At 37.9% G+C, this 12,938-nt stretch overlaps 1 protein-coding gene across 1 annotated transcript in view; it reads left to right on the forward strand.

Annotated features, from left to right (window-relative positions):
* The window catches only part of VIRMA (vir like m6A methyltransferase associated), a 28,231-nt gene extending 16,874 nt beyond the window's left edge, over positions 1 to 11,357 (forward strand). Inside the window, exons 15-24 of the mRNA XM_064507733.1 lie at positions 555 to 807; positions 1,992 to 2,209; positions 3,860 to 3,992; positions 5,015 to 5,167; positions 7,079 to 7,239; positions 7,414 to 7,510; positions 8,620 to 8,786; positions 8,969 to 9,300; positions 10,208 to 10,351; positions 10,815 to 11,357. Coding sequence (XP_064363803.1) covers positions 555 to 807; positions 1,992 to 2,209; positions 3,860 to 3,992; positions 5,015 to 5,167; positions 7,079 to 7,239; positions 7,414 to 7,510; positions 8,620 to 8,786; positions 8,969 to 9,300; positions 10,208 to 10,351; positions 10,815 to 10,972 — 1,816 coding nt within the window. The 3' untranslated portion in view covers positions 10,973 to 11,357. The remainder of the gene's footprint in view (positions 1 to 554; positions 808 to 1,991; positions 2,210 to 3,859; positions 3,993 to 5,014; positions 5,168 to 7,078; positions 7,240 to 7,413; positions 7,511 to 8,619; positions 8,787 to 8,968; positions 9,301 to 10,207; positions 10,352 to 10,814) is intronic.
* Positions 11,358 to 12,938: the final 1,581 nt, after the last annotated feature.

Below are 12,938 nucleotides of genomic sequence, written 5' to 3' on the forward strand. Positions count from 1 at the left end.
CCATGTCTTACTTTTTTTTTTTTTTTTTAATATACAATGTTTCACCTTATGTTTGTAATAAGTGTTTTAGGAAGGTGTTTTTCAAGTCCCTATACAACCTTTTCTGTTTCTGTGGACTGCTTCTAAAGGATCTGTTTGAAATAAATGAGAAAAGTAGGCCTACTGTCAGTAGGGTATAACTACTATATTGGGTTGTGCACCTCAGCTGGAAAATGTATGGGTGTCTGTAAGCTGGAAGAAGTTCACCACCACCATTTCAGAGGTTATTGAAACAAAGAATTCCATTTGTTTCAAAGCATATTTAGCCACATATAATTAGATGCAGTATGGTATGCAAAATGAATAATAGGTTAGTTAATTTATAATACAACCAAAAGTCATCTAGTGGAATTTGAGCAGTTTTCCAAGAATACTAAAACTAGAAGTTTAAGTACGTAGATGTTTTGTTTAAAATGCAGAATTATATGACTCTGGTCATGGTGGTTGTTACAGCTTTAAAAATCACTTTAAAACAGCTTTTCCTACATATTCAAAGTGCATTGACTTCCTTTCAGCAACACAGAAGATAAAGAGAAACAATACACTGGACAGACAACCCGATTACTTGCTTTATTGGATGCCCTGGCTTCACACAAAGCTTGTAAATCGGCTATTTTGCATCTGATCAATGGCACTAGTAAAGGTGATGAAAAATATGCAGAAGTTTTCCAGGAGCTCTTGGCTTTAATGCGATCGGCTGGGGACAACGTTGTTCATCAGCAGAGCGCTGAATGTGTAGCTTCCCTTTTGCAGTCCCTCTGTGATCAGGTATTTATATATTCAATGTATAACGTCTGTGCAAATTTTAATTATAGGAGGCAAATCTAGTGAGGTTATTTCTTAGGTGCTTATTTTTTCCAAAAGAAAAGCCTCATCAACATTATTACAACACAAAAAGAAAAAGCTTGTATGGTTGGCTGCTTTGACAGACTTGCTGTGGGTCTTGTTGCTCTTGAATGTAAATCATTTTATTTATGATATCTCTTTTGTAGTAGACACACTATTCTGATAGCTTATGAGAGACTAAGAACTGAATGGCACAAAGATTGACTGTCCTTCCAGCTGAGAGGGATGTCATCTGTGTTTGTTGGAAGATTTTGGAACATGGGTCATTGGCAATGATCACCTTTTACCTGCTTGAATAAATGTCTGTCTCTTGGCTGTCTAGCTGAAACCTCTTAAGAATTTATTCCAAATGTAAAGATATAAGCAAAAAATAAGAATGATATGCTGTTACCATAAAATTCCACCATTAAAACAAAGTATAGTAATACTATAGCAAAATAAGAAGTGTTACCTGACAATTGATTCATGGACTAGGCCAGGTAGTTTCTCATTGGTTGCATGCATGGATTTACATGTTAGTGTTTTACTAGCTGCATGTATTTATATGCTATAATGCTTACCATTTATGCAAAAGACATTTGGGCATTGTTGGCCAGTAAAGAGATCAGTCAGGCATATACATATAAATAAGAACTGTTTGCTCATGCAAATTCATTGTATTATGTTTTATGTTGGTAAAACATGGAGGGGACAATAGATCTTAAACTTTCCAGATGGTATTTGCAACGTCTTAATTTTGATGAATATTTTGAAATAAAGGGACAGTTTGACTACCTAAGCAAGAAACTATATGCAAGTGTGAGACATTATTCAGTGACAGTTTGGCTTTTAGTTATGGCTCTGCTCTCACCTTTTAGCCTTTGAAGCTTTTATTTTTTAAAAAATCAATAATTGTTTGCAATTCTTAAAAGAATCAAATTGAAAAGGATACACTGGGTTCGTGTTTTACTGGTCAGTAATCAACTCTCTCAAATACAGGATTAAAATGATAGAGTGGTAGCGAGAGAATTTAGTGTTTTCTGAATTAATGTATAGTTTATATTTATTGCTGGTACAACGAATGCATTTTTTTTTTTTACTATGTATGTAATAATCACTTCTCATAGGATATTGCACTCATTATACCAAGTTCGTCAGAAGGTTCTGTCTCTGAATTAGAACAGCTTTCCAATTCCTTACCAAGCAAAGAAATGATGCCCTTAATTTCTGACTGCCTGATGGAAACATTGACTAATGCCGAGAGCAGTTATAGTTGTCTGTTGACATGTATCCGAACAATGATGTTCCTTACAGAGCATGACTATGGCTTCTATCACTTAAAGAGGTATGGTATCTTAAGATAACTCTGAGAACTTAAGATTTTTAAAAACTTCAGTGATGTGAAATCAGTGGTGTGTTTAGAAAGACTTAGAAATTTTGTAAATTATTGCCTCTCTGCCTAAGAGCCCAAAATATAATTGAAATAGTGGTGTACTAGAAAGGCAATATTTAATGACAGTCTGCAAGATTTACAGTTTAAAATGAAGGAAAAAAAAAACCATTGGGAAGACCACTGAGAAGTGTGTGTGTGGGAGGGGGTTGTGTGTGTGTTTTGGGCAGGGGAGGATAATCAAATGATCACACTTCTGTTTTAGGTAGGGTTTTAAACACTGCAGAGTTCATTGTTTAGCTGCTGTAAAGAAAAAGTGCCTAAGCTCTTTTATACCTTGCATGCAAAAAATGAAGTATTTTACAATGAAATATCAGCAACATCCAGTACACCGAGTAAGGTGTTGCCTTAGGCTAGTAGGAAATTCTGAGAATAAGTCATCTGAACTTCCATTTTCTTGTGGCTTTGGTGTTTTACTCTGTACTTAGGTCTCCCTTCACTTGAATTTTTTTAACTGTGAATTATTTCTGCAGTATGCACACAGAAGCACTTTCTTTCTCAAAAAAACCCCCCAGCCAAGCAAACAAAAAAATGAAGAACATTTGTGCCCTCCATTTCTCCACTCCAAGGCAAGAGGATTCGAGTGAATACAGTGCTTGTGGCCTGCCCTTTGAGAGTAACTTAAAAATTAGAGCTCTTTCACAGGACGTTAGAGACCTGTGTCTCATTCCCTCTCTTTTAGGGGATTCAGTCTGCAGCTTTCACTTCTCCAGGATGTCCTAACCACGGAGAACTGGGGTTTTTGGAACGGGGATTTTGTTACTACTTTTGTTGAGTCCATTTCGTTTTCAATGGAATATACACGTGCGTTGGACGGTACTGTGTCCTTTTGACATGTTATCCCCTGTCCTGTATTTGGGCCCATTTCTTCCTATTAAGGTGATGTGTAGAGGGGCAAAAGTGTTGTGAGGCTCCGGAAGACAAAAAGGTGATAGCTGGAGTCTCACCAATAAAAGGCTCTGCCAACCACTCTTCCAGGTAATGGTATGGAATTGTGCTGCTCAGACTGCAAGAAGCTGCACTATCCATGAATGAAAGATAAGTAGGTTAAAGCTGCTGTTATTTCTATAACTCCCATACATCTGGCTATCGGCTTCAGTACGTGGCCTTGCTATTTTGACGTTGATGATTACCTTTCTGGTTTTGTTCCTGTAGTTAAGCATCATGGGATGCAATGAAATTCTAAAGCAGGTGTAGTACTGCTATATACATGAGGCATTTGTGCAAGTGAATATTTCTGTACTACTATCCCATGTCCACCAGAACTAGAAGTTTCATTTCTTACAGTTTTTAGAGATATTGCTATAGTATATATGACTGTATGTGCAGTCTGAAATATCTGCAGACACCACCAGTGAGAACAGCGGGTTAGTACAGAGAGAATAATGAAGCTCCAACTTCATAATCAAATCCCAACTTGATGATTATCAAACTACCATACTTGTTTTTTGTCCATGTTGTTTTCTTCCTACAGCAAGTTACAGTGGAACATGTTCACAATACATGCATTAATAAAGTATTTTCTCTTTTTTATTGTGCAAACAGCTCCCTCAGAAAACACAGCAGTGCTCTGTACACTGTATTGAAGCGAGTAATAAGTAGCTTTAGCAAAGACACAGGTGAACTGGCCTCTTCTTTTTTGGATTTTATGCGACAGATTCTAAACTCTGATACACTGGTAAGTGAGTATGTATTAAACACTTAGATAAATTCAGCTGCATCTCCTTGAAATCTGCAATGTGAGATGTATTCAAGAACTGTTTTGTCAGAAAGTAGTTGACTATATAGATTGTTGTGTAAGCCCTTTCCAGCAGTATTTTTAGTGCCATTTTTATTTTTTAATAAAATCTGTGAAAGCTAGGCAGAGTATACATTTAATAAAAACAAGTTTTTTTCAGTAGGAGGAAATGGCACTGTGATTCTTAAAGGAGAAAAGTGCAGTTACTTGTTTTCAAGCTGGAAATGTGATGTTAAAAGAAGTCACACTGGCAGTACAAATAAAGAGAAGGGCCTGAGCAAGCATTCCAAATGCTTACCCTTTGCAGAAAACATATTTATAAAAATATTGAAACTGAATTCAATATATCTTACAAAAATCAAAGTTCTTGGTAGGAACTCTAAAAAAAAAAATTGCAAAATGTTTTGGTCCCAGCAGATTTTAATTTCTGTGTTAAAGTAAGAGAATTGATGGTAAAGTACATAATATTTATGGGGGAAGAAAAGGCTTTTGTAGATTTTCTATGCTTAAAGAAGACTTTTGAAATGTCAGTTTTACCTAAGTGCATATATTTAAAACTATCAGCACTGTAAGTTAGGTATACCAACTGTTCTAAGTGAACAGCATGCTCTTGTGTCCAGGTTTTAGATTCACGTTATCCTGTTAGAGAGCTGCTGGGGTTTTAATTTAAAGAAAGATAGCATAAATATTTAGTGCAGAAAGGAATCTAAAATATTTATTAGTTCTCTGATACAGACCCCAGCTTATATGGGAAAGGATTGCATGCATCTTGATACAGCAGCTGAATTTGCCTATGGAATTGTACTTTATTAAAAATACTTTGCCCAGTATGTTTTTAAAGCAGTAAAAATTACTTGTTTTGCTAAATTTGCTCTAATGTACATTTGAATTCTAAGGGGTTGCAATCCAGGAGTATAATGAGTATTTAAATAGACTTATTTCCCACTTGTCATTTTTTTCAGGGATGTTGTGGTGAAGATGGAAATCTTATGGAGGTAGATGGATCTCATCCAGGCAGAACACTGGGTCTAACGACAGCAGAGTTAAAACATCTGTTGCAGAACAAAGAAGAAACTCCAGAAAACCTACTGCTTGAGCTGGAGAAACATGTTATGGTAAAAGAATTTGAATAATCAGGTTCATGTTACAGTCTTGTACATTAACCTGCTTTTAAATAATATAGACTATCCCTTCTTGATAAGAACGGTACAAATTTCTGTGGCATATCTTATGGAATTGGTAGTAGCTGCTGCCATTGTTTTAATAGTGATGTCTAAAATCACCTGTTTTGATGCAGGATGCGTCAGATTCCGATTTCATTCTTTGTACTGTGCTAATGCTAAGAAGTTTCAGGTAGAGTTGGGATCACCTTGTGCTGAGAGTGCTTACACAGCACAAGAACATAAACAATTAACTGTGTGCCGAGAGGCAACCAGGGTATATGGTAGGGACCACTGGACACCAGGACCTGATTGTTAGTGTAAAAAGCAGTGGTCCCTGTTGCCTAGCACTGTCATAGGCACACAGGGCTGGAAGGAATCACCTGAATATGATCCATGGTTTGATGTCCAGCTGGTGACCAGTAACAAGTGGAGCCTCCAGGAGTCAATACTGGCACTCATATTGTTGGACATTTTCAGCAGAGACCTGGATGATGACACATGTTCAGCAAATTTGTGGATGGCACTAAGCTGGGGCAGTGGCTAATGTGACAAACAGCAGAGCCTCAATCCAGAGGGACCTTGATAAACTTTTGAGGATTGGGTTGACAAGAACCCACTGTCGTGCATTAGGAAAACTGAAAAGTCTTTCACCTAGAGCAGGATAAACCCATCCATTGATGCAGACAGGGTAGCCGTGGACTGAGTAGGAACTCAGCTGAAAAGGGGTTAGGGTGGATGTCAGGTTGAGCATGGGCCAGAAGTGCATGCTCGTTACAAAGAAGGCAAGCTGTGCTCTGAGCTATACTGGAAGAAGTGTGGGCAGCAAACCAAGGGATATTGTTGTCTCCCTCCTCAGGATGCTGGTGAACTCTCCTTTGGAATGCTACATCCAACTTTGACTGGCTTTGTCCTCCCCCTAGTTCTACAAAGATGTAGGGAAACTGGAGAGGGTCCTACCAGCATGGTCTGGGGCCTAGAGCACATGTGTATGGAGAAGGATTGAGGGAGTTAGGCTTGATTACTCAGGTGAAGAGGGCAAGGAGCTATCTAATAGCTTCTTACAACTGTTTGGAAGGTATTTACAAAGGTGATGTAACCAAACTCATCTTGGTAGTACCAGATGATAGAATGGGGCAGTGGCCACAGATTGTGGCTTTGGAGGTTCAGGTTGGGCATTAGGAAAAAAAAATTCACTAGGCGGTTGTGAAATCTCTTTCATTGGAGTTTTTCTTATTTTAGACTTGGCTAGATAAAGCCATGGCTGACCTGATCTGGTTTTGGTGATAGTCCTGCTTTCCCTGGAGGTTGGGCTGGATGACCTGCAGAACTTCCTCCATCCATTCTTTCTGTATTCCTAATACTGGAATCTAATCCTCCATAATTTGTGATAGCTATGCAGTAGATGGCTAATTTAAGAGTCCAAAGAAGATCTGTTCCACAAGCTGTTTGCCACAAATGCTTTCTGGTTCTATACTCCCCTCTTCTTTCTTCTGCCTCCTAAATCTACAGTAAACAAAAGCCATAGCTCTGCTGAAGGAGAAAGACCATTCCCAACATCCTAAGCATTAGCTATAGCAAAGGTCTTAACTAAAAACTGAGGTGGTTCTACATACTGGACTATGTTACAGAGACTGTTGCATCAGCTAGTAGCAAAGCCTAGAATGTACATGTGGTGACTTGGTTTGTTTTACAGTATACTGAGGAGCTCTCTTCAGTTTGTGTGTTTAGGTGCCTCAGTTTTGCTATTTGTGGAGAGAGGAACTGTCTTGTCTAGTGTTTCATTTTCTTCTTTTATTAATCCAAAAACATATTTCCCCCTCTGGGAAGGGGAGAAAATTTCTGACTTGTCATGTGTTGACCTAGGATCGTTCTAAAGAAGATGATGGCCTTGAATCCTTACTGGACAACATCGTTGGTGTCAGGCAAATGTTGGAATCAGCAGGTGATTCTTGTCCGCTAAGTGACCAAGATGCAGAGCCGGTTCTTTCTGCACCAGACTCTCTTCAGAATTTGTTTAACAACAGGTAAAATTGTTAAATATGGGGGTAGCAAATTGTATTTGAAAAACAGTGTATTTAATTTCATTTAAACATCAAGGGTAAGGCAGCAGTGGGCACTCCAAATTCTCTGATGCTGTGTGTGCTTGTAGTTGGTCGTAGTTCGCGGTCAGGAAGGCATTTGACATTGCTATGTTGCAGGACTACGTACGTGTTGGCAGACGTGATGGATGACCAGCTGAAGTCTATGTGGTTCTCGCCCTTTCAGGCTGAAGAAATTGACACTGATCTGGATATGGTAAAAGGCTTCATTAGCATAACTGAAGTGGATTTAAAAATGAGGGTTAATGTAAGCTGGTAGCATCAGAGATTCCCTTGGCAAAGTGATTTTATTTCCTTAGCTCACCCTTTTAAATTGGCCTAGCTGTAGGAGCTGTCATTTTTTAAAGTTTGTTATCAAATGCCTTCAAGGTCACATGGAAACAGCCAGAAAATTAGCCTCATCCCCAGTGTCCTAGTGCAGGAGTCATCATCTTTAGGACAACAGTTGGTGCATCAGTCCTAGCCTGCATTTGTATTGCTGCTGGGGATTTTCTGCAAGTTGTACTAAATGTGGAAAAGGAGCGTGATATCTTTGCTCTTTTCCTTGCTTACTTTCTGTCATTGCAGTAATACCCAAAGAACCTGGTCATTACATTCAGTGTTTTAAAATCTTCATTCTAAAGTGACAAAAGTGGAAAAAATGCAGTAGTAAATGAAGTTATTTGCACAAAAACTTTTCACTGTACTTGCAACTTGATTTTTATAATCTAAAATGTAGTTGTCATTTTGAAAAATACAAAATAACTTTCCTATTTTATTCCTTATTGTCTTTTACCTAAGCAATTGTTACACTGTAGTGCCTTAGTTTCTATGTGGAAAGCTATCAATTTCTGTTGGCTTCATTCCCTTCATTTTTTTTCTAGCTTTACTCTTTTTTTTTTATGATTACACACAAATTTTTACTTCAGTTTCTGTAATTTCTTCAGCAAAACCAAAACTGCTCATTCCTCTCTAAAAGCAGCATTGATAAATTCATAGGACTGTAGCTTAGGCGAAAGGAGGCCTCACTGCAGGTCGTCTAATGACAAGACAGCCATTTGTATTTGAAACCTAAGCCTTTGCTTTTGAGGTTCAGGACTGTCAAGACAATAATGCTGAAGCTCTGCTTATTTTTTATTGCTGCTTTTTGTTTTGAGCCACACTAATGCATTGAAAGGGGGAGGATGGGGCTTTGTACTCTTGCAAAGGAAGACCTAGGGTAGGTTAGGACCCTAGCTGAATCTTATTCATCCTGCTGCAGCATGTTTTCTTCTTCAGAAGTACTAGTAATGATTGTTGTGATAAAGTTAAACTCTCTCACTGCAGGTAAAAGTTGACTTAATTGAACTGTCAGAGAAGGGCTGCAGTGACTTTGACTTGCAAGCTGAATTAGAGAGATCATTTTTGTCAGAACCATCATCTCCTGGTCGTACAAAAACCACAAAAGGGTTCAAACTTGGCAAGCACAAGCATGAGACCTTCATAACTTCAAGGTAAGATGAATTTAATGAGTAAACAGTTAATGTGTTCTTGCTGCGAGGATTGGTAAATGAAGTTTTGTATACTCTCAAAATGTAGACTGTCTTTTAAATTGCATCTCCAATATGGAGAATGGCTGACATTCAGTAAGAATAAACTTTTGCATTAACTGAGTTATCATGATTTGTCATGACAGTGGAAAATCTGAGTACATAGAGCCTGCAAAGAGAGCTCATGTTGTGCCACCACCGCGAGGAAGAGGCAGGGGAGGATTTGGACAAGGGATTCGACCACACGATATCTTTCGTCAGAGGAAACAGAATACAAGCAGGCCACCTTCCATGCATGTGGACGATTTTGTTGCTGCAGAGAGCAAGGAAGTGGTTGCTCCAGATGGGATACCACCAGCCAAACGACCACCAAAAGTATCGCAGAAGATATCTTCACGTGGTGGGTTCTCAGGGAATCGTGGAGGACGAGGAGCTTTTCACAGTCAGAACAGGTTCTTTACACCACCTGCTTCAAAAGGTATGTTGTCTCTTATATTAGAATTGGAGTAAATGAATTAATGATGCTAAAAAATGCTTCGGTAGGATCCCACTTAACTAACAACAATTAATCATCTGTGCTGTGAACTGTTCCTGGAGCAGTGTGCCTGGGAGGGAGATAAGCTCTTGGGCACTAGGAAAGTTCTCTAGAGTGCTGTGGAGTTAAACCAAAGCTGCAACTTCCTGTGTTGCCTCTCTCTCTAGCCCTCTGGTAATCTTACATAAGTAGTTAGCCGTTTTCTTTTCGATCTAACGGTCTTGTATATAGCAACTGTTGGAGTGCTTCAGAGCTGTAATGAGGGGAAAAAAAACCCTTCCCTGCCATTTGTGATACGGTAGTTCCTAAAATCAGACATTACAGTACATCTCTGCACTTAAATGAGACTTGAATAGAAAGGATGGAGGAGCCTGACAAGAATGAGATGCAATTTTCAATGAACTTGGAGATTCTGCTAGAGTATTAAGTTTCTTTCATTTGCAGACAAGGTTGCATTCCTTTCCTCTCCATCTTCTAATTAAGGCAAGTATTCCCTTGCACAGTAGAAGCAGAAAATACTTGCACTTAGTAAAGTTATAAATACTAGAATTTACTTTAGCGTAAAAACTTAAAATATAGGAGTCCATCTTAATACAGCAGATAATGTTGTGAAATTTTTTAAAACCAGAGTTCATGTCTGAAAAATAGATATTTTTCTCCTGATTCTGTGCATAATACAATAACGTGTAGACTGTGATGAGTTAGAATACTAAGGGCATATTGATGCAGAGTTGATTTTATTTATTTGAATTATGTAAATACTGCATTTACTCACCCTAAGCATTGCGAAGATTAAAATTAAAATGTGAGATTTACTCAACAGCGTGTGGGTTTTTTTCTCCATATCTAGGAAATTACAGTCGTCGTGAAGGTGCTCGAGGCTCAAGCTGGAGTGCACAGAGTACGCCCAGGGGAACCTACAATGACAGTAGAGGTGGTCAAAGCAATTTTAACAGGGGTCCACTGCCACCATTGAGACCATTAAGTTCAGCAGGTACATGGTATTCATATGGGCATCGAACTATAGAAAATTCCTTGAATTTCATTTTTGCTTTACAAATGAAACCATGCAAGGATGCTACAGACACCTTGAAATTCAGCAAATGTTTTAAGCATATATGAACCGTTGTCACTGAGACTGTCAAATACATGCTTTCATACGAACTGTCCTGTAATCCATAAAACTTGCTGAATTGAACACTTGATCGCAGAATCTTAATTTTGCATTCAGATTTTTGCAATTCAGTTGTCTTCGTAACTACATGGTAATTATAGAGCCAGTCAAAACAAAAATGCTTGCCTAAAAGAAAAGTGAAAATTAAAAGGAGAAAACAGACCCAGTTTGTGTCTCGTCTTGTTTTTGTTTCTTATGTTTTCACAGCACCTACTACGCCTAGGGTTTTTTCTTTTTTTTTTTTTTTTTTTTTTCAACTGAGTATACTTTTCTTTGCTTTAAGGCTACCGACCGAGTCCTCGCGATCGTGCTTCCAGAGGCCGGGGTGGAATTGGACCGTCTTGGACAAGTGCTAATAGTAGTAGCAGTGGTGGCTCAAGAGGGAAGTTTGTTAGTGGAGGCAGTGGAAGAGGTCGTCATGTACGTTCCTTCACACGATAAAATGAGAGCTAAAGGAAAAGCCAACCACGTGGACTTCTTGTGAAGATGACAAAGAAAAATGGAGGCACTAAAGGACCAATTTGGAGTTACTGGGTATCTGGAGGACACCAAGAGAATATTTTTGTCTGAAGAGAACAGTTTTTGTTTGATACAAGACTTGAAATTTCAATAAAATTCAAGACTTTTTGTGTACAATTGTATATTTTTTTGTTCCTTTTGAAAGAACGTTTTAATTTTTGTGGACTTTGGTAGACAATATTCAGTAAAGAAACTCTTTGAGTTAAGACTTGAAGGACTTTTAAAATACTCATTGTGCCAAAAGAAGGGTACAGGTGTGTTGTATATGACTTATTACTGCAAGAAAATTAAAAAAATGTGTAAGGCAGTTTTGGTTTTTTCTCTCAGGTTTAGAGCCGTTAGCCCTTTTTTTTTAGCCAGTCTGTAATTAATGAATGAGGTATATCTGACCCACAGTTGAAGTAGAAGGGGAAACACTTAATAGAAGATTGACTTAATCTGTGAAAGAAAACAAATGTATAAATGTAATTTATATAAATTTTGTTGTACATCCTTGATGTCATGATTAGACACTTAAGTAAGATCCTGCACCTGTGTGAAATCCATAGAATATCTTTCATTGACTTCAGTGAGAATAAGGTAACATCCTGGTATTTACTTTACCACTCCAGCTTATGTATTAGGAATATAAATATCCTTTCACTGGAAAACAGAATATGCTTCAAGGTTAGAAGGCAAGATACTCCTGCTTTGAGAGTCTGGAGTTAATGAGCTGCTTACCTGGCTGCAGGCTTGTGTAGTTGGGGAGAGGGGCTAGAGACAGATGCATAAAGTGAACAACCTCATAGTGAAGCATTAACACCAGACCTTTCCTTTGAATAGAAGGTTTGGATTTGTGTTTCTATAATTCTTCTTAGACTGAGATATATTGCAAAAAGAGAAACTTTGAGAAGTAGGAATTCACGAAGAAATGTTACCACTAGATTTACCTCCAAATTTATTTTCATATTAAACTCAGTGACTGAAGTAAGCTTTTTACATGCCTGCATTCCTTTGAGCTCCATGGGATGTCATAGAAATAACCAGTTCCCAGTAACCTTGTGTTGGATATTTGGATAGGCTGAGCAGTGGTAGCTTTTTCTTAAAGACTATATAAAATTTTTACATATGATCTCCACTATTAGACTTCACTGAGCTTGATTTTTTCACTTGCCCTTTGATCTCTTGACATTACAAAAGTGCTATGAAGGGGTCTTTGTCTACTCAAGCAAGGCGTGGTTGTGCTGTTCTTGTTTTAAGTAATCTTACTTTGGACAGCTAGTCTGCATAGTATCATAAGCTTTAACACCCTATTTTAAGTGTTCCCTAAAATATGAGCATACTTTAAAATGAAAATTTTCAGCTTTATACTGACTGGCTAGATTAAGTAGGTTTCTATTCGAACTGTAGAAGGCCCCCTCTTGCGTGTACTTTCTTCTCTTTGTGGAGACTGCAGGCCACACTGTCCCACAATTTCTGAGAGTTGATGAGTTTGCACAAAGTCAATTGACATAACCTATAAAAGTGGTAAAGTAAATTTTTCTACTAGCTGACTGGGTGTGGTTAAAGGGAATAACATTGGTTCACAGAGGTATGTATTTTAACATTGTTTAGATAACAGGGTGGACAAAAATTGCTTGGAAGTCAAAACTTTCTGAATGGTAAAAATAAGGAAGATGTAATTTTACAATAATGAACTGTAATGACTAAAATGGGTGGAGCTCTCAGACATTACAGGTATTAATACTATTTTTTTAAAGAGCACTGCATAAATATTTTTAAAGCTGACTAGCTCCTTTACGCCATGTGTTTAAGGTTTTTTATTTTTTTTAGAAATTTTACAGCATTTGAAACTAGCAGGGATGCGAATGATTTGTTTTCAGTCAGGGAATTTGAAATGAAAAGTGAA

The sequence above is a fragment of the Dromaius novaehollandiae genome, chromosome 2, assembly GCF_036370855.1.
Source record: "Dromaius novaehollandiae isolate bDroNov1 chromosome 2, bDroNov1.hap1, whole genome shotgun sequence".
Taxonomy (NCBI): domain Eukaryota; kingdom Metazoa; phylum Chordata; class Aves; order Casuariiformes; family Dromaiidae; genus Dromaius; species Dromaius novaehollandiae.